The 20,893-nt window shown below is 34.0% G+C and overlaps 3 protein-coding genes, 1 long non-coding RNA gene and 1 pseudogene across 6 annotated transcripts; 2 read left to right on the top strand and 3 right to left on the bottom strand.

Moving 5' to 3' along the window:
* Window positions 1–3,744: 3,744 nt before the first annotated feature.
* On the bottom strand, window positions 3,745–4,244 carry LOC114420223 (cysteine proteinase inhibitor 5-like). Its single transcript, XM_028386113.1, has one exon. The coding sequence runs from the start codon at window positions 4,182–4,184 to the stop codon at window positions 3,840–3,842; it is 345 nt and encodes a 114-aa protein (XP_028241914.1). The 5' UTR covers window positions 4,185–4,244; the 3' UTR covers window positions 3,745–3,839.
* A 609-nt stretch (window positions 4,245–4,853) lies between these two features.
* Window positions 4,854–6,342, bottom strand: LOC114420753 (annotated as a pseudogene).
* Window positions 6,343–7,510: 1,168 nt separating this feature from the next.
* On the bottom strand, window positions 7,511–10,338 carry LOC114420222. Of its 2 annotated transcripts, none has more exons than XR_003668361.1 (3): window positions 10,201–10,338; window positions 10,037–10,101; window positions 7,511–8,654 (listed from the first exon to the last, which is right to left on the bottom strand). It is a non-coding gene; the product is annotated as an uncharacterized LOC114420222 (long non-coding RNA). The 2 variants fall into 2 exon arrangements; XR_003668362.1 differs by having other exon boundaries at window positions 7,511–7,911.
* On the top strand, window positions 10,097–12,501 carry LOC114420221 (F-box protein CPR1-like). 2 transcript variants are annotated; one of them, XM_028386112.1, is made up of 3 exons: window positions 10,097–11,306; window positions 11,853–11,915; window positions 12,107–12,501. In XM_028386112.1, the coding sequence occupies exons 1-2, from the start codon at window positions 10,189–10,191 to the stop codon at window positions 11,890–11,892; spliced, it is 1,158 nt and encodes a 385-aa protein (XP_028241913.1). In that variant the 5' UTR covers window positions 10,097–10,188; the 3' UTR covers window positions 11,893–11,915; window positions 12,107–12,501. The 2 variants fall into 2 exon arrangements, with proteins under 2 accessions (XP_028241913.1, XP_028241912.1); XM_028386111.1 differs by having other exon boundaries at window positions 11,853–12,501.
* A 1,336-nt stretch (window positions 12,502–13,837) lies between these two features.
* Window positions 13,838–18,204, top strand: LOC114420220 (E3 ubiquitin-protein ligase UPL5-like). The gene is made up of 2 exons (XM_028386109.1): window positions 13,838–15,550; window positions 17,379–18,204. The coding sequence occupies exons 1-2, from the start codon at window positions 13,978–13,980 to the stop codon at window positions 17,897–17,899; spliced, it is 2,094 nt and encodes a 697-aa protein (XP_028241910.1). The 5' UTR covers window positions 13,838–13,977; the 3' UTR covers window positions 17,900–18,204.
* Window positions 18,205–20,893: the final 2,689 nt, after the last annotated feature.

Below are 20,893 nucleotides of genomic sequence, written 5' to 3'. Positions count from 1 at the left end.
GGCCAGACAACATACCTATTGAAGTGTGGAAAACTCTTGGAGATAGAGGTCTTGAGTGGCTCACCGAACTCTTTAACGAAATTATGAGGTCAAAACGCATGCCGGAGGAATGGAGGAGAAGCACGTTAGTGCCAATCTATAAGAACAAGGGGGATATACAAAATTGTGCAAATTATAGGGGAATCAAGCTCATGAGTCATACCATGAAATTATGGGAAAGAGTGATCGAACGGAGATTAAGAAAGGAGACTCAAGTTACTGAGAATCAATTTGGTTTCATGCCGGGAAGGTCGACCATGGAAGTGATTTATTTATTACGGCGGGTGATGGAGCAATATCGCATGGCCCAACAAGACTTGCACTTGATTTTTATTGACTTGGAGAAAGCGTATGATAGAGTGCCTAGAGAGATTTTGTGGAAAGCTCTAGAGAAGAAAGGGGTTAGGGTTGCATATATTCGAGCTATCCAAGATATGTATGATAGGGTATCGACTAGTGTTAGGACACAGGATGGAGAGTCAGATGATTTTCCCATCACAATTGGATTACATCAAGGGTCAACCCTTAGCCCCTACCTTTTTACCTTAATTCTGGATGTCCTCACGGAACAAATCCAAGAGATAGTGCCGAGATGCATGCTTTTTGCAGATGACATAGTCCTCCTTGGAGAGTCGAGGGAGGAGTTGAATGAGAGGTTGGAAACTTGGAGACGAGCTCTAGAAACACATGGCTTTCGCCTAAGCAGAAGCAAATCGGAGTATATGGAATGTAAGTTCAACAAAAGAAGGAGGGTTTCTAACTCAGAGGTGAAAATAGGAGACCATATTATCCCTCAAGTCACACGGTTTAAATATCTTGGGTCTGTAATACAGGATGATGGGGAAATTGAAGGGGATGTGAATCATCGCATTCAAGCAGGATGGATGAAATGGAGAAAAGCATCGGGGGTGTTATGTGATGCAAAGGTACCGATCAAGCTAAAGGGAAAGTTTTATCGGACTGCGGTAAGACCGGCGATTTTGTACGGAACAGAATGTTGGGCGGTCAAGAGCCAACATGAGAATAAAGTCGGTGTAGCGGAGATAAGGATGTTGCGGTGGATGTGTGGTAAGACTCGACAGGATAAAATTAGAAACGAAGCTATTAGAGAGAGGGTTGGAGTAGCGCCTATTGTAGAGAAGATGGTGGAAAATAGACTTAGGTGGTTTGGGCATGTAGAGAGAAGACCGGTAGACTCTGTAGTGAGGAGAGTAGACCAGATGGAGAGAAGACAAACAATTCGAGGCAGAGGAAGACCCAAAAAGACTATAAGAGAGGTTATAAAAAAGGATCTCGAAATTAATGGTTTGGATAGAAGTATGGTACTTGATAGAACATTATGGCGGAAGTTGATCCATGTAGCCGACCCCACCTAGTGGGATAAGGCGTTGTTGTTGTTGTTGTTGTTGTTGTAAGCCTCCTATACTTAGGAGTAGAGTCGAATCTATGAAGTTAATTATGTTATAAAATAAATAATATTGTTATATTTAATACTAATTTTTTTAATGTATATTTAATGCTTATGTAAATTTAAATAACAAATTTTGTAATAATTAATTTTAATATAACTCATATGATTACCTAATTCATATGATTTTTTAATTTATTAATTTTTTAATAGTAAATGTTTTTTATTTATAAAAAAAAATATACAAATTAAATAATCCGTATGAGTTATATCAAAATTAATTATTACAAAATTTATTATTTTAATTTACATGTGCATTAAATATATATTAAAAAATTTAGTGTTATATATAGTAACATTATTTATTTTATAACATAATTAACCTATTAACTCATTGGTTAGAGTATCGTGTTAATAACCTAAAAGTCACATGTTTAACTCTTGTTTGGCCATTAATTTTAAATTAATTCATAAAGTATATTTTTGAAAAAAAAAAACACGGATGGAATTGATAAGGACCAAATCTTATGGGAGTTCAAGAATTATATAAGAAAATAAATAAATAAAAGTAACTAAAAATACAATAGAAAAGTCCTAATTTTAAAAAAAATCAAACTTGATTAATCTTTTAACCAGAACTTTGACTGATTCAATGAACAAAAAATTATTTAAACACAATGGTTTGTTATATATACATTTTTATCAATGTATATATAATATTAATATAAAGTAAAATAATTGTATGTTAAAACAAATTTTATAAACAAATTTTTCAAACTATATATATATGGATATTCAGGTATTAAAATTTATAATAATTTCATAAGGTTAACTAAATTTTTAGTTTCTCTTAAACTTTAGATTTTTATTTTTAGTAATTATAAATTTTTTCAATATTTTTAATCCTTCATTTAATTTTATTCATCGATATTAGTTTTTAAGAGATTAAATTTTGTGAACTGATATTGATGGAGAAATAAAAAACTTAAAATAGTCAAAACAGGAACAAAAAGTATAATTAACTCATAAACATACCGCATTATAAAATATTAAGACACGAATTATTGTGTACTTATATATTTATGAATTTATCTATATATAATCTTAAAATAAAATATTTTGAAACATATTTTATATGTCATTTTTAAATTAAAAAATTAATGTATATTTTAATACATATATAAATTTAATTATTAAATTTAATAACAATTAAGTTTATTTAATAATTATTTTAACATATAAAAAACATTAAAAATCAAACATTTAATAATTATATACTGTACTTACTTTAGAAATTAAAATTTCCGCAGTCCACACTCCACACAATAATCGTAAATAATTTGGGATGATAATGCTAATTGACACGCGCACAGTAATACCTTTTTTATTTTATTTTTGTGGTATAAACGTTTTTAATAATTTATTTAGTCTCAAATATCATACTGTATATGATATGACCCTTTTTTAAGATTATTTTTTATAAAATATACAGCTGTACAAGTAGTACAGGTAATGCTTACATTCAAAAAGAGATTGAGTCTGGCCACAGAAATCTCAGGCTAGATACCTTTCAAAAAATGTGAAACAATGAACTATCACTACGAATAAAAGGTTGATCTTTAAAGACAATGTTGTTCCTCCAAAGCCACATACTACCGCAGGCATTTCCATCTACGAGACTTGGTTCCTCTGCGGCAAAACCACCATCCACCTAAAGACATAATACCAGATCTGCGATGTTTTTGACCATGAAAGTCGGGAGTGAGTCTTCATCTGTGAGACCCAGAATGTGGTTTGTTGACCTCCTCTGACTTTCCTTGTTACAAGATCCTCGAACCAGCCGTATCTTGCACTGTAGTAGTTTGAGATATGTTGTATATCTCTCCACCATTGGGATGGGTGACAATACATCTTGACAAGAGACTAATGTTAATGCCAAACCCCCATCATTCCTAGGCAAAGAGCTTTTATGGAAATGAACGGACAAACCAGAACATGGTTCAAAGGAGCCAAAATTTGATTTGACCTTTTGATGCTATCAATTAATTACAAGACTGTTGGTCATTCACTTGCAAAATGGGGTAAATATTTACTCCCAGAAATAAAAACAAAACGAAATTCGCGGCCACTCTCAGAGGTGAAATGCACACGTTACGATGGACAAGAGAAAAAAACAAACAAAAACAAAACCGATTAAATGCATTACGCCTTGTTGCTTATTTGACATCTTCAAGTTTGATCGTTTTCTCGTTCAGTCAATCAACCATCCTTTCTGCCTACTATTGGTACACGCATAATTAATAAAAATAAATTAAGATAAAGAGGCCATTCTCATTCACTTAACCTTTTTATTGGTTAAAATAATACAGTAGAGAAGATAAGACAAAAGAGGTTAAGCATGAAGAGGGGTAAAGGAGGTAAGGTTTCTGTAATGCTCCCGGGCCCACGCCTTCTCATAGACAATTGCTTGGTAATTGTTGGAGTCGCTGGCGGTGAGGCTGAGGCGGTAGTTGAGGCCTGCTACTACCTGAAGGTCGCCTTTGATAACCTTCACCAACTTTAGCTTCTCACCGGATTGCTTATCGTATTCCGTCACGGCGAAATTCGCGATCTCCGTCACGTGAGGATCGTTAATGTTCTTGATGGGGTTCCATCCGCCGGGTATACCCTCATCCCAACCAACCGCACAAGCCAAGAGAACAACAAAGACCAGAACAACAAGACACTTCTGTTTCATCGTCAACCGCTGGTCTTTTTTCCTCCTCAGTTATGACTTGTGCATGCTACTGCTTCTAATTTATAGTTCAGTGGATGGGCTTGGGCCACAAACATATAAACGCATGTTAGAGTATTCATTATTCACTGTCGGTGGGAAGTTTTTTTCTTTTTTATTCTTTCTCCCCCTAAGGAAATAAAAAAAAAAGTAACTATTTATTTAAAATAATATATATATATATATATCAACATCATTCTTCTTTTCTAATATAATAATTAGGCATAATTTTTGTTTTTGTTAATCCACATTTAGAAAAGAAGTACCATGCAACAAATATAGTAATAAAACAAATAAATAATTTATTTATACCAATTTACAACTTTTTTAGATAATTATTAGATCTGCTACTAAAATTAAGAAGATTACAATGATCATTCGAAAAAGTAATCAAGATTGAAAAACGTGAAAGCGTGAGCGCTTGCAAAACTGTAGCTAAAACGTAAAAACTAATAAATTATAGACAATTTCGCACGGAAACTAACTAATTAGCAACAAAATCTCCAATCCATTTTTCCTTCAATAATTGGTGGAAGAAAAGATTACAACAGAAAATTGATAAAATCTTTTCCGCCAGTAAACAGGGAGATATTTCTATCTCCTCCTCCTTTGCCTGTTGATATCCATATATTATTGATAAAATTGTATTTTTATCTTTTATTTTGTTTTCAATTACGGATTGTCCCAGTGTACAAGCGGACGTTGATCGTTACAAAAGAAGGTGGTTGATCGGAAGATAAAATCTGAAATTAAAGATAAGATGACTGATGAAATTTACAATTTTGCTTATATTATTATATATATTATGGGTTTCCACAATTGCCATGTATTGATCTACATAGTAATAAGGGAGGTCGTGTGGATTGTCAATGATAGAGAACACCAGGAATTTGTAAAGCAGGGTGGAATTTGGAGAAGAAATCAATTTCTCAACCAAGGAGAGTTTATGTTTGGCATCCATTGAATATAGTCATCTGTTCCAAAAACAATAGCTCCTGCAACACCAAAACTTAATACGTTAGGACCCTTTTTCAATCAGATTGATTTTCTCTAAACAAATATCTGCCAGATTATAGACACTAAATTAATTACCTAGAGTTGGCATGAAAATTGAGAGCACAGCTATCCCTGCAACCTTAAGTGGCACGCCAATTTTGAGCATGTCTAGGATTTCAATATGGCCAGTGGCAAATCCCACTACATTTGATGGAGTTGAAGTTGGAAGTAAGAAAGCAGTTGCCACTGCTCCAGGTACCATAAGAAGAAGAGGATGCACATGCATAGTCTTGGCTATGTTATATAGAAGTGGGATTAGAAGTGTGGCAGTGGCAGTGGCATCGTTAGATGTGATGAACTCTGTAATAATGCTACTCATAAGACTAACAGCAGGAGCAATGGCCCAGTATGGTGTATCTTCCAAGAAATCCAAGGCTCTGGAAAGCACGTCTGCTAGGCCACTAGATTGGACTCCATCAGCTAAAGCAAACCCTGCTCCAAGAAGCAAAATAAGGTTCCAAGGTAACTTCTTGCGTTCATTCCAATCCATTAGCTTCTCCCCCTCTTGTTTCTTGTTTGGGATTATGAACAATAACACAGCCACCATAACCTACATCATATAAAAGGATTAATTCTTGCTCTGATTGGAGACAGTAATAACCATAAAACCTCAAAGGGGATGCAATACTCACACTAACACTTCCATCACCAACAAGACCATGGAAGCAAGCTCCCCATCCGGGAATGTCAAATGATAAAGAAGACAAGGCCCGAGAGGAGTCCTTTGGAACATAGAGGAAACAGACGATGCACCAAAAGAGAAGAGGAAGAGAATGGCAACAGGAAAACCGAAGAAGAACCATGTTGAGAAAAACCCAAGTCACATCCGCTAAAAGTAAAGCCAAGTTAGAATACTTAGAGCTAGCTTTTGGGTTGAATTAGGCCTAAACTTACATTCTAAAAATTGTATCAGAGCAAATTGTGAAGTGCTGATCCCTCCAATGGGGGTGGCGTACACCACCGTCAGAACCACCGCTCTGTTGAACTTGGGACACATGGAGGTCACCGGAAGAGGCACGGCGGCGGTGACCCACCAAGAATAGACCCAAGCAATCACGGCAAGCATCGAGGTTGACAAAGAGACATATTACGAGGGACAAGAAGGGTCCTATGATCACATACAAAAGGGATTTCAGGGTGAAGGGGGAGGAGCTCTGTGTTTGTTGGTGAATTGGAAGAAGGGGGGACTTTAGGCTGGAAGAAGTAAAGACTGAGTGCTGCCCTTTTATCGATGATTTTTTTTCCATAAACTAAAACACCAGAAGGAGTGCCCAAACTTGCTTCTTTATATATATTCATTTGTTTCTATCAAATCGACAAAATCTAGCAATTCACTCTCTCACTTCACTACTACCAAACAGAGCACGAGGGTCTGTTTGATTGGATGAAAGAAGAAAATTAAATTTTGAGTTAAAAAAATAAAATTAAAAACTTTAAAATTTTTAGTTTAAGTAATAATTTGTCTTTTTTTTCCATTTTCTCTCTAACCAAGGAAGAAAAATTATATCATCGTCCGTAAATTCTTTCTTCTTTATTTTGTTCCTCCCTAACCAGATATATCACCAAAATCTACACTCAAAAAGTGTCTACTAATATTTTCTTCTTTGAATTTTTTTTTATAATGATTACGTATCCAGCAATATATATATATATATATATAGGGGGTGAACGTATAGTGAAAATGGCTCTTCAAAACCGCAAAGACTGTTTTTCGCAGGCAAATAGAAAAACTGAACAAGTTTGCAATTGGCCAACAAAAAATGCGCAATCAAAGACAACGACAAAAATTGACGATAAGTTTGAGTCTGAACTGGCTCGGCTCCTAAAAGGAAATTCCCAACACAAAATTGAACACACTATTCAGATTATCATATTAGTTTTTCTTACTATTAGCTAAGATATAGGATGTTCAATGTCATTAGTTATCAATCATACGGCGAGGGTTTACTAAAATCTAACAAATAGTTGGTGCATGATATATATATATATATATATATATATATATATATATATATATATATATATATATATATATATATATACTTTTAAATTCAAGAACTAATTTTTGAAGGATTTTTCTTTGTTTATATAAAAGCTGAACAAAGGAGCATGATCAGGAAAAAAACTGAATAAAGTATACGTAAAATAAAATGAAAAATACATGTAATCATATACATTAAGAGAGTATTCCACATCACTTAAATGTATTATACATAAATAAATTTAAGAAACAATTAACAACACAACAAAAAACATTAACATAACGAACTCAAAATTCAAATATACATATTTGAAGAAACATCCCTCGTTACAAGAAAATATTCCCTTATGCAAATCAATAATGTAGAAATTGAACTGAAAAATCATGATGTTTTTGTCTTTGGCAAATTACCATGAAATGGCATCGTATTCGCTTTGCTAAGTTCTTTTTAAAAACTAATTGTGGTTATTCCACCTAACTGTTTGTAATTTGGAGGCATGCAGGGTCGGTGTCACCTTGGATAAGGTTTGCATACCTGATTACTCAGCATTTTCTTATCCGTGACTGGTTCGTATCTAGTGATCTTGTAAGCAAATAAACTTTGTCTAACCCACAAAAGTGCAGGTCTGCGTCATAATGATAAAAAGTGCAGGTCTGCCAAAACACAAATGCTACTTGCAATATTGTTATGCTGATAATAAGAGGAACAAATTAAATTGTTTATGCGGTGGACAAAAAATATGTTTTCTTATAAATTATTTTGATGAATTGGGGACCATGAAGTAAATTGAAAATACTCTTGCTCATGTTTGCGTAACTATTGTTATGTGCAAATGGATACGGTGAAGAGACAATCGTTTATTGCACTTTTGATTCGTTCAAAATATAATCATCCACTTGGAGACAGAAAATGAAAAATGGTGAGGTGGCCTCTAGGTTAATTTCATGTTGGTTTTAAAGTACTACCCAGTGGACAGCGGTGGTCCTCAAATCAGGAAACAAGAATAGAAAATGACTAATTATTTTGTAGCAACCATGCAAACAACATCACTACAACTGCCACTAGCATGCCTTCTCAAAAGTAATCAAATGGATTTCCGATTCAATTATAAGAATATGGGATTTCATTACAACAAATACATAAGAGATAAGCTGTTGTTTTTGTTGTTTACTTTTTGTGACTCAGTAGGTAATTAATAGCTTGATTTTTGTACCATTTTGCCATTCCTAAGCATTGTCCAGAACTTCTAGGGTGTGCTTTATTTTATTTTGAGCGAGAGAATCTGGGGTCCAAAGAGCTTTAGCATTTTTTGCAGGCCCAGGTTGATAAAGAGCTCAAGCTTAGCAGCTCAACTGAATTGAGCCTTAGACTGACCTCTTCGAGCCCACATGAGTCTCTGTAAAGGGACATGCTATGGGTGCAGGTGCACCCAGCAGAATAAGTAAAATTGCTCTCTTGTATTAAAAAAAAATAATTTCTTCTTTCTATCAGAAGAATCTTTTTTTGAAAAAATTAGGGGAAGAAAATTCTTCTGATAGAACAAATTTCTCTGATAATATAAATTGTTCTATCAAAAAAACCTTCTTTTAAAAAAAAATTATTTTTTTAACATAAGAGCAATTTTACTCATTTACCTAATTATTAAATGCATTTGCTAGGTGCACCTACCATGTTCTCTTTGTAAACTGCTTTTGCTGATCCAGTCCAAATACCTTTTAGAAAAATGGAAAATGTAAAACCTAGGAATCAGAACCCAAACTTTTACACCAGAAACAGAAAGATACGTTCTTCTGCCCCGTGAAGATTTCTTCAACAAGTGGAAAAAGCCTTTCGATGATTTCGAGGAGTTGATTTTGCATGTCTTCACTAGTTTTACTTGCATGATTCCCACCGTCGAGTCTAGTTAATTAAACTACACGCAATTGGCATGCAAAAATAAAATACCCTCCTTTTAAGATATGATTGGTTTAGAGAGAGCGAAAAAAAAGTTGAAAGAAAAGAAAAAAAAGCTGATTTTATCTAATTTCTCAAGTGATTTTGTAGAAGAGAAAATCAAATAAAAATATTAATTTTTTTTTCTAATTTAGTTATATAGAAAGTAAAAAGTAAGAAAAAATTACTTGAAATGAACATAGGTTATATCTTTCACAGCGTATTGCAGGTAATTTTTAACTTTATTTAATACCTGAAAAAATTATTTGATTATTAAGTTAATAAGATTTTTTTAATGTTAATTTCTAATTCTTAATTTTTATATTTTTATATTTTTATATTTCTTAAGTGATTTGTATAAGAGAAAATCAAATAAAAATATTCAAATTTCTTTTTTCTAATTTAGTTACATAAAAAGCAAAAAGTAAGAAAAAATTATATATAAAATAATTAATGTTGGAATAAAATATATAATTAAAATATAAACTGGGAAAATTCATCGGGGAGAGAATAACAATTTGGTAAACAAAACTTTCTTGGAATTAACATAGGTTATTTTTTTCCGTTAGTTTTAACTTTTTTATATTAACCAAAAAATTTGTTTTATTATTAGATTAATAATTTTTTAAAAAATATTAAATTTTTCTTTTTCTTTTTATATTTATTTAATTTTTTATTATTATTTTAAATAAATTATAATTTTATTATTTTTATCATTTAATATTTTTTAATAACTAATATTACCATATACTTATAATTTAATAAATTATGGTCTGAAGAGTGGTCTAATATAGAGATAATTCAATAAAAAAAAGTTAAAGAAATTAAAAGTAAAAAATGTGGTACCAGTTTGTCGAAAGGCGAGTTGCAGTTGGTAATACTCACAATCTGGATTTCTCCGGAAGCAAACCCTAGCAGAAAAAAAAAACGAAATCAATGGGAATCTGCAGGAGGAAGTGGGAGGAATAGAATCAATCAGAAATCGAATCACAGTAGTGATGATGGCAAACCTTCCGGTGGAAGTAGTGACCGAAATCCTGTCCCGTCTACCGGTGAAGTCGGTGATCCGGCTGCGGTCTACCTGCAAGTGGTGGCGGTCCATCATCGACAGCAGGCACTTCGTCCTCTTCCACCTCAACAAATCCCACTCCAGCCTCATTCTCCGCCACCGCTCCCACCTCTACTCCTTGGACCTCAAATCTCCGGAACAGAATCCCGTGGAACTGAGCCACCCCCTGATGTGCTACAGCAACAGCATCAAGGTCCTCGGCTCCTCCAACGGCCTCCTCTGCATCTCCAACGTTGCTGACGACATCGCCCTCTGGAACCCTTTCCTCCGCAAGCACCGTATTCTCCCCGCCGACCGCTTCCACCGCCCCCAATCCTCCCTCTTCGCCGCCCGCGTCTACGGCTTCGGCCACCACTCCCCCTCCAACGACTACAAGCTCCTGAGCATTACCTACTTCGTGGATCTCCAGAAACGCACCTTCGATTCCCAGGTCCAGCTCTACACCCTCAAATCCGACTCCTGGAAGAACCTCCCCAGCATGCCCTACGCCCTCTGCTGCGCCCGCACCATGGGCGTCTTCGTCTCCGGCTCCCTCCACTGGCTCGTCACCAGAAAACTCCAACCCCACGAACCCGATCTCATCGTCTCCTTTGACCTCACGCGCGAGACATTCCATGAAGTGCCTCTCCCTGTAACCGTCAACGGAGATTTCGACATGCAAGTTGCTTTATTAGGAGGATGTCTCTGCGTGGTGGAGCATAGGGGAACTGGATTTGATGTTTGGGTCATGAGAGTGTACGGATCTAGAAATTCATGGGAGAAACTGTTTACGCTATTAGAGAACAACGACCATCATGAGATGATGGGATCAGGGAAATTGAAATATGTGAGGCCTTTGGCTTTGGATGGGGACAGGGTTTTGTTCGAACACAACCGTAGCAAGCTCTGTTGGTATAACCTCAAAACTGGTGACGTGAGTTGCGTTAAAATAACTGCTGCAATTGGAAACACGATTGAAGGCACGGTTTGTGTAGAAAGCCTTGTTCCGCCAACTTTACTGAATCTGCGTGATGAGAGCCAGAGCCAGGAGAAAAATGGGAAGAAAAGGTACCAATTATGCAATGTTGATTGTTTCTCTTCTCTCTTGTCACCTTAAATAAATGAGGGACGATGGAGTTTCATGGTCGTACTCGAATTTTTCTAATTTTGATTTTAGTATACCGTGTGGCTCTGGCTCTGTCTAGTTGTGAGTTGACCATAAACTTGAACCAAGTCCACCCCTCTCTACTGGCAAGTGAAATGATTGATAAAGTAAAGGGTTAGCGGCAGATTTTATGTTAATGACAAGTCAATGTCAAGTCAATGTAGGCTGTGTCACTGTGTTGTTCAATTTTAATTAAATCCCAGCATGCATGCTAGTGTTGTGTTCTCTTTGTTAGAATTAATTTTTCTAAGGTAAGCATTTTTTGGTTGGTATTTTATCTTCTTAATTAATATAAAGTAAGTAAAATACCCAGTCTCTTGAGCTCTTTTACTTTAATAATTACCCCAAATTTAATCTAATTCCTATTTGGATTAGTGGGCCAATCTTGATTGTTCAACGCTCCTTATCTTTGTGTGATGTTGTTGTGCTTACTCTAGCTTTTTTGGCAGGGATGACTTCCTCTCTCAGGGGTTCAAATTGACCTTGTAAAGCGAGCAAAACAAGAGGAAATGGTATATAAGCTGAAACTGGTTTATCCTGTGAATTGAGTTGTGATCTTGTTCTGAAATTGGACGCCCTGGTTCATGGGAAACAGTTGGAATTGGAATCATCAGTTACAAAACCACTCTTTTTATTGTTAAATTTTGGGGACTTTCAATTACCCCACCCTTTACTGGCTTGAGTTTGCTCATGTTTTTCTCAGGATTGAATTTGAAGGGGAACCAAAGTGCTACAGTTCACAATTTTCAATACCAAGAAAACGATGATAAAAGATCCCGGGTGGATGCTGCTTGATTCTTTTCCTTACGTTAGAAGCTGTTCATCCCAACAAGGAGAAAACTAATGCGCCATCTCCCGTTTTGTTTGTAATAAATTTGTATTTATATTTTATACTCCTATAGGCTGCTACAAACTTGAGTTCTTTGCCCCATCGGGGTGGTTTATGCATCTTTATATTTTATGGTTGTAGCCACCCTTATACAAGCCATTGGAATAGGTGAATCTATACAGTTTTACATGAATGGTTATCTGTTGAAAGAAAGTAAGTTCTATTCGCTCTCGATTGATAAATGGAAGAAAGTATATCGTCTGCGGACACACCACCGTGATAGACTTCAAATTTAGTTTCTTCGCAAATCACCCTTTGGCATATCAAGAACTGTTAACAGCAGACGTGTGCATGATGTTAAGGATATTTTGAATTGGATGAGAGTCATAGGTGGAGGGATGGGAAATGAATAAAAGTGATTTGAGTTCGTTCTAGTGGAGCGTTGAATTGGGTGATCGTTGATCAATAACGGAGTATTCAATATTCTGTTGTACGCATAACTTTGTCATTACTTTCAATTTTGAAGATTAGAAGTTGCAACAATTAATGTTGTTATATTGTTGTTGGTATACACTAGTGAAAATTTCTAGTTTACAACAATTAATATCGTGAAATATAACACGATATAAGTTTACATAATTAATTTTGATTTAATAATATATTTTATATATATATATATATAATTTTTTCTTAAACTTATGATTTTTATTTAAAATTTATATATGTAAAACAAAATATATTAGAAAATCACAGGTTATATATGTATTAATTGTTACAAAATTTATTATGTAAATTTATATGTGTATTAAGTATCATTAGAAAATTTATTGTTACATATAATGATATTATTTATTGTTTAACATAATTTACCTATTAGTATAATTGGTTAGGATGATGTGCTAATAACAAAATAGGTAAGGACAATGTTGGAATTATAAAAAATATGTTAGGTGTAGAAGGAAATGACATGTGCATAGGTTAAGGAAGAAAAATATTGACTTTTAAATGACATAAATAGAATTTATTATATTGAAGAGTTGAATTACATAGAGTAAAAAAAATGTTACATGACTCATTTATTTATTTTTCATGGAAAAATTAAGTTATTAAAGGTTCATAAGTTTTTTTTAGAGTGAAAGAAGAATTTGCATATGAATAATTATTTTATTTATAAATTCTTATAATTTTAAAGTTTAATTATCCATTTAGTCTTTAATTTTTTTATAAACTAAAAAATTCATGTATTAAATATAAGAAATAAAAGAGATAAGTTTAAAAATCAGAAAAACTAAATAAATAATTAAACCTAATTTTAAATATATTTTAAAAATTTATGAAGTCATTTAAAATTTTGTAAGTCCATACGATCATTTTAAATCTCAAAAATTTATGTTTTATAAATCTATTAAAATCTAAATTACAAAATTTAAATCAATTTTTTTAAAAAAATAAATTAAAAGTTGTTATACTTTCAAAAAATATTTTAAAAATCCATAATTTTATATGTTAAAAAAATCTTTTAAAATTTTCATCTAATACATATGTTTCATTTTATTCCAAAAACATTAATAGACGATAAATAGTCTTGTGAGTTGTGTATGCATCGCCCCGATCGTGCAACTAATTTTCATATTTATTTTCTTCCCTTCTTCCTCCAATCGATAAGTTTGTTTAGTGTAATTGCCCTGAACCAAAACCCAAACAGTTTCTCACACAGCGGAGGTTTAAGCGTAAATTCGACGAGAATGCGTAAGGACGAAGCCAAGGCCCCCGGCGCCATGCCGCAGCAGCAGCGATCGCACATCCAGTTCTTCGTGCGAATGATGTCTGCCGGAAACACGATTGTGATGCAAGCCTTCCCCGAAGACACGGTCAAATCGATTCACGAGCGTATCCAAAGCATGAAGGGAATCCCATTGTTCGAGCAGAGGTTAATTTATCGCGGGAAACAGCTCCAGTGGGAACAGACTCTTGCCGAGTGTTTCATTCAAAACGACGCCAACCTTCAATTAGTTGGCCGTATGCGCAGTACCGAACACCCTCAAGCCTGGCAAGTTATCAACGACATGGTTTCTCTCGTTTACCGTCTTTGCCGCGGCGAGACGGTTCACGATGCCTTGAAAACCGTCAAGGGTTTGATGACCAGTTACTTGAACATGACTCCCAGAATTGACAACGACTCTGCCTCTGGCTACTTTCAGATTTTCATGTCTTCTTCTGCCCCCGCTGTGCTTGTTATGCTCTATGTGTCCCCTTACGCAGGTAACAAGGACTGTGCTGATTCCTCTGTTAGACACTTTTTGAGTTCCTGTCGCAATATTTTGTCCAAGGCATTGCACGGCCAGTGTGCGCGTGTGGTGTTGGAGTTTTGTAAATTGCTTAGGAGAGTGGGGTCTCACGACCCTTTGTATCTCTTTTGTCGTAGTACTTTTGGGTCCTTGTTGGAAACTGCTGGAGTTTCCTATGGTTCCGGTTCGGATAATGTTAAGGGGCTGGTTTTGATTCAGGATATTTTCCCCTTTGTTTGTGAGCTTGCTAACAGCTTGTTGAGGGATCTGGACTTGAGTATTGTGTCCCCCTCGGCCGCAGGGCCTTTGTCAAACGATGTTGGGGATTTTTCTGCATTCTTACTGCCTTTGAGGACTGGAATTAAGGAGCAACAGGCTGTCAAGGATTCTATGGCTCAAGACAAACACCACAAGCTCGCAGAAGAGATTGAATATCTTCATGGTTTGTACGTTCAGTTGTTGAACAAAATTGATCAGTGCCTTCAAAAAATGGACCAGAGTTTGGCTGGCCAGGAAATGATGGAGGGGGATAATCTTTATCCTGCCTGGTCTCATTATCTTTCCATCTTGAAGGAGTTGTATCAAATTTCAAAGCTTTATGATGGTGCTGAAGAAAAGCTTTGGGGTGTTTTGACGCGGCAAAGAAGTGTGCTATGTCTGCTGATAGTTCGATATGCGAAGAGAACTGATGAGCATCAGTGGATTCTGGAGCATAGGTATGTAACCAATTTTGAGTCTAGAAGGCATTTGGCCATGATGATGTTCCCAGAGGTAAAAGAGGACTATGAGGAGTTACATGAGATGCTTATTGACAGGTCTCAGTTATTGACTGAGTCTTTTGAATACATCGCACGTGCTGAGCCTGACTCCCTGCATGCTGGCCTGTTTATGGAATTCAAAAACGAGGAAGCTACTGGCCCAGGTGTATTAAGGGAGTGGTTTCTTCTGGTATGCCAAGCAATATTCAATCCACAAAATGCTCTTTTCGTAGCTTGCCCAAATGATCGAAGGAGATTTTTCCCTAATCCTGGTAAGTTTCTCCTGGAATTCTGATTGATTTTTTTTTTTTCAATACCTCTGCTGTTTGCTATGTATTTGGAATGCTATTGAGTGGAAAATGTTTGACCAAGGCTTGCATTTTTCTTATATGAAAATACTTGTACAATATTTACAAAATAATCTTCATTAGGATTATAAAACATGTTGAGGCTTAATATGATCTTGTTTTTCCAAAATGATCCTAGTGTTAACACCCACACAGTTTAGATTAAGTTCATGTTATTTATTTATGAATCTTATTAGTTTTTCATAAATTAAATATTCTGCTATTTTCAAAATCCTTGGATGATTTCCATTGGCTTGTAATGTAGGCCCACTATGCTTCAATTTATTTGGCTTTGCAGGGGACTATACTTTAGTGTGGACATTGACGTAGACACTAAACATGACACAACATAGCTAATGTCTTAAAAAAATATAGGACAGGACAGCACACATACAACACAGACAAAGGTACTGAAGCAAAGAAAGAAACTTTACATATATTGACTTGGAAAAATCTTATGATTGAGTGCCAACACAAGTGTTGTGGAAGACTTTGGAAAACAAGGTGTTCACATGAATTATATTTGGGCTATACAAGACATGTATTATGGGGTAACTACTAGTGTGAGTCTAAGAGGCAAGACTAATGATTTTCCTTTAGGGATAGAACTACATCAAGGCTTAGCCTTAAGTCTTTAATTGTTTAATCTGGTCTTGCATGTGCTTTTACTAGGGACATAAAAAAGACTATCCCTAATTGCATGTTTTTTGTGGATGATATAGTTTTTCTTGAGGAATCAAGGGGAGTAGTCAATCTTAAACTTTGGAGACAGACATTGAAAACAAAGGGTTTTCACTTAAGTAGGAGTAAGATGGAGTATATGCATTCAATTATAGTAAGAGATGAGAAATATGACTTGGAGGTATAAATGAGAGAAGATGTCATGTGTTTCTAAGTTTAAGTATTTGGGATAATACTACAAAATGATGGAGAAATTAATGAGAATGCCACACGTAGGATACAAGCAAGATGGTTAAAATGTAGAAATGCATTGGGGGTTAAACTTAAAGGCAAATTTTATCATACATCTATACAATTAACTTGGTAGTGAATGTTAGACTTTATGGCAAAAATGAGAATGTTAAGATGAATGTGTGGTCATACACGAAAAGACAACCTATGAAATGATTATGTACGAAGTTAGAGCTTGGTGTAGCCCCAATTGAAGGAAAAATGACAAAAAATTGATTAAGGTGGTTTGGACATGTAGAAAGGAGGCATCGGAGGAACATTGGAACTTGGAAGTAGATTGCATGAGTCTTAGTCCTATGAAGAGGAGAAGGAGACCAAGAAGAACATTGGAACTCGGAAGTTTTTGAGAGGGATCTTATGGTAAATAATATCTTTGAAACCTTGGTCTTTAACCAAACTAGATGATGTTGTGTGATCCATGTAATCGATCTCATCTAGTGCAATAAGGTGTTGCTATTGTTGTAGTATCTATGCTTCCTTTTATCACCTTTGGGAGTATGATGCAATCGCTCTTTGCTTGCCTATTACTCAAAAATTCACATATTTGATTATCACATGTAAATACATAGGTCAAAGGGTTTTCAAACTAACATATTCAAATTTACATTATGTAACCTGTCCAACCATGAATGCTTTAGTTCTAAACCTGTGTTCCCAGCTAGTTGCATGGTTGGTGTTAAATATTTTTTTATGTTTCTGTATATCCTGTATTAGTTGCAATCATTATTATAGCATGTCTGGATAATTGATTTTAGCTTATACTTTGTGTACTTGTTTGTAGCATCTAAGGTACATCCTCTGCACCTTGAGTACTTCAGCTTCGCTGGTCGAGTTATTGCATTAGCTTTGATGCATAAGGTGCAAGTTGGTATTGCTTTTGATCGTGCGTTTTTCTTGCAATTGGCGGGAAACTATATTGCTATAAAAGATATAAGGGATGCAGATCCTTATCTGTATACTAGCTGCAAGCAAATATTGGATATGGATGCTGATTTGATTGATTCAGATGCATTAGGACTGACATTTGTTAGGGAGGTGGAGGAATTAGGACAGAGGAAAGTGGTTGAGCTCTGCCCTGGTGGAAAAAATCTTGCAGTTAATAGTAAGAACAGGGACAAGTATGTTGATCTTCTTATACAGGATCACTTCGTAACATCCATATCTGAGCAGGTATCACATTTTGCGAAAGGTTTTGCAGATATTCTCTCAAACTCAAAGCTCCAGCAGTACTTCTTCCAAAGTTTAGACCTTGAAGACCTTGATACGATGTTGCATGGGAGTGTTGCCATGTTTTCGTTGTAGGATATTTCTCGATCTTCTTTTTTGCTTCACACGTGTTCTCTTTCTTTTTAATGCTGATTTATTAACTATTGGACCGTTAGAAGACCTTAAGCCGTTACCTAACTTAAGGGGTTTGAGAATAACAATAATTTTAGCTTATAGGTTAGGAAATGGTAGATTTTTTGAGTTTTGTTGCCAGTGTTAGCAATAACTTAAAAATTTATGAATGACCCACTTGCAGGTGAGTATAGGAACCAATTAAATTCAATCACAATTGGCAAATGATTCAGTATCTTAGGTATATTAATCGAGATTTGATTCTTACACATATGAACAAAAGTTTTCTAGATGCGTAAACTCTTAACATAGTCATCAAAATTGTATAAGCCAAACATTTTGATCCCTAAATATTTCAAAGCATCCCAATATTTCTTCTCAACTATACAAAATCTTTTTGTTTAGTCATTTTTGGTTGTATTTATTGTCATTCCTTACTAAGAATTTAACATGATGTAAAATGAATAAAGATTTCAACCTTTAGAAACAGAATTTATAAATTTAATCTTTAGGCTTTAAAATATTAAATTAAAAATAATTTAGGAAAATAATATATCAATTTTTAATATTTTTTATCATCAATGTGAAATATTCACTATTGATGATTAATTTTCATGGAAAATCTAATTTTAGTGGCATGTTAATGCTTAGTATATGATCCATGAGTTTTATAAAATAATATATGAAAAATGTTATATGGAAGATAATTATATAGAAGTGTATGAGAAAATAAGTTGAAATTAAATAGAGAAAAAGAAACAAAGGAGAAAAGTAGAATTTTACTTATATATGTAGTTGATGATATAAAAGAAAGAGAGAGAAAAAGTTTATCTATTTTTTTTGTTTTTGTATTCTCTGATTTTAATTTAATGTAATTTATCCTTATTTTACTTTTTCTTTGGTCAAGCAAATGATAAATGATGATTATTTATAACAACAAACAAGGGACCGTCATTCAAACAACAATACATGAGTCGATATAAACTACTGACATTTCTCTTTGATTCAGACGTATAAAAAAAAATTACAATTATACAGCTATGAATAAAGGCTATTATTAGGTGAGATGAGATGAGAGTGTGAACGCGTAACCACTGGGACCGAACCGGAAGGTGGCGTACGCGCGTTGGAGAAAAAAAGTGCAGAACCGAGTTTATGAAGAAACACCGACGGAATGAATGTGCTCTCGATCTGACAAGTGATAAGTGAGAAGAATTCGAATTCCTCATCATTTTTTTTTCTTCAAAATTCAATCCATTCTTTTCTTCATAATATTACCGACACTGCTTTCCTTTCCGAATAATGCTCCTTGTCGTTGGAGTGTGCACCCATTACACATCCTTTCCTTTTTTAAACCTAGTAACCAACCTATACATACTGCACATCTTATATTTTCAGTGGCAGCAAACTTCAAATATAGAAATATTAAAGGGTATAATACACAATATTAGATGTAAATGAATACTAAAAATTTAAGCAGAGCAGAGTTGTTTGCTTCAGTGTGTTCCTTCATTGCACATTCTTTTTTTTTTTCAAGCCAGGGCCAAACAATGAGTCATTGAGCACCCTACATAATTATCTCTCTTTATTGGAATCAAGGATTAAGGAATTTTCTCTTCTTACGAAACATTTGTGTCCAGATTCTAAGACGGGGTTGTGTGTTTGCTCCAAGACAAACAACGATTTTAAGTTTGGGATAAATATACGACAAAATATAAATTTGTGTTTCAAATACTGGAAAAAAAAAACAAGTAAAAATAATACTGAAAAAATAGAAAAGATAATAAAAAAGCAAAAGAGTTAAAAAAGAAAGATGCATTGTTTCATGTTTTATTTGTCAAAGATTGCTGTGGATAAGTGCGTGCGAGAAGCAGTCAAGGAATGATAATAGTGTTTTGATCTAACATGCCCATAATTTCAGGTACTTGGCCTAGTTCCAAAGACTTTCTCGCTTAAGTCCCTAACCCCATAATCATCCTAAGTGTTATCCTAGGTGTTATACGAAAATTTCATTAGAAGAGAAAAAAGATACCATTCATATTCACTTTGTGTACCTGACTCGATTCTTTCAAGGTAAGATCTCAAATTAAAATTTATATATATAATGAAATGCAAAAACGAGCTTAAAATAAATATAAACATGTAAGTTATGTTGATTTGAAGGACATAAGTGCGACAAAATAACTTAATGCCTATAATTATGTGAAATTCTTTTTATAAGTTTTTTTACATATAATGTAAAAAATTAAAAGTCATATACTCGTATATCATGTATCATGTACAATTTTATTATTTCTTAATCGATCATTCTTTTTTAAAAAAATTATTATTATTTATTTTCATTTGGTTGTGCCAATAAATAAAAAAGTGTAAAATTTACACTTTTTTATTTCTTTCCTCTATTATTCTTCTTTTAACAGCATATTTCATTTTATTTTTTCACTTTTTTCATCTCTTTTCGCTATATTTTCTTGAGATTTCACTGCTTTAATATTGTGTTTGATTACCAGGGATAAAAAGAAATGAATGAAAAAGTGAAATAAAGTACAAGAGAATAAAAAAAGTTATTTAGTTGAAGTGAAATAAAATATAAAATAAAAAAATATTTATATTAAAGTTGGTTGATAGATAAAAATAATAAAAGTTGACTTTTATCCAAAAATTACTTCATTGTTATTTCTTTATGTACATTTCATCTCATTTGTACTATATTTATTGTTTTGTAAAATTATAATTTTTTAGGATAAATAATTCTTTTTTATCTCTAAATATGCAATTTGTAGATAAGTTTATCCTTAAAAGATTAAAATCAAAATTTAATCCATGAAATATACAAATGCGATAAATTGATTTGACTGTTAATGTTTGTCTAGCCTAAGTAGAATAGAAAGACGAATTTGTCACATAACTGATTGTCAACATGACTATACTGAATATATTAGACGAAAGTGTCAGTAA

This window comes from Glycine soja, chromosome 7, assembly GCF_004193775.1.
Source record: "Glycine soja cultivar W05 chromosome 7, ASM419377v2, whole genome shotgun sequence".
NCBI classification, from domain to species: domain Eukaryota; kingdom Viridiplantae; phylum Streptophyta; class Magnoliopsida; order Fabales; family Fabaceae; genus Glycine; species Glycine soja.
The sequence above is the reverse complement of the archived record's forward strand: the minus strand, read 5'-3'. Positions and strand labels throughout refer to the sequence as shown.

Bases quoted from the DNA above. Each gene is read 5' to 3' on its own strand.
- LOC114420221 (XM_028386112.1), top strand. From the start codon at position 10,189: ATGATGGCAAACCTTCCGGTGGAAGTAGTGACCGAAATCCTGTCCCGT. The intron at 11,307-11,852 runs GTACCAATTATG...CTTTTTTGGCAG, and splicing joins GAGAAAAATGGGAAGAAAAG to GGATGACTTCCTCTCTCAGG.
- LOC114420220 (XM_028386109.1), top strand. From the start codon at position 13,978: ATGCGTAAGGACGAAGCCAAGGCCCCCGGCGCCATGCCGCAGCAGCAG. The intron at 15,551-17,378 runs GTAAGTTTCTCC...ACTTGTTTGTAG, and splicing joins GAGATTTTTCCCTAATCCTG to CATCTAAGGTACATCCTCTG.
- LOC114420223 (XM_028386113.1), bottom strand. From the start codon at position 4,184: ATGAAACAGAAGTGTCTTGTTGTTCTGGTCTTTGTTGTTCTCTTGGCT.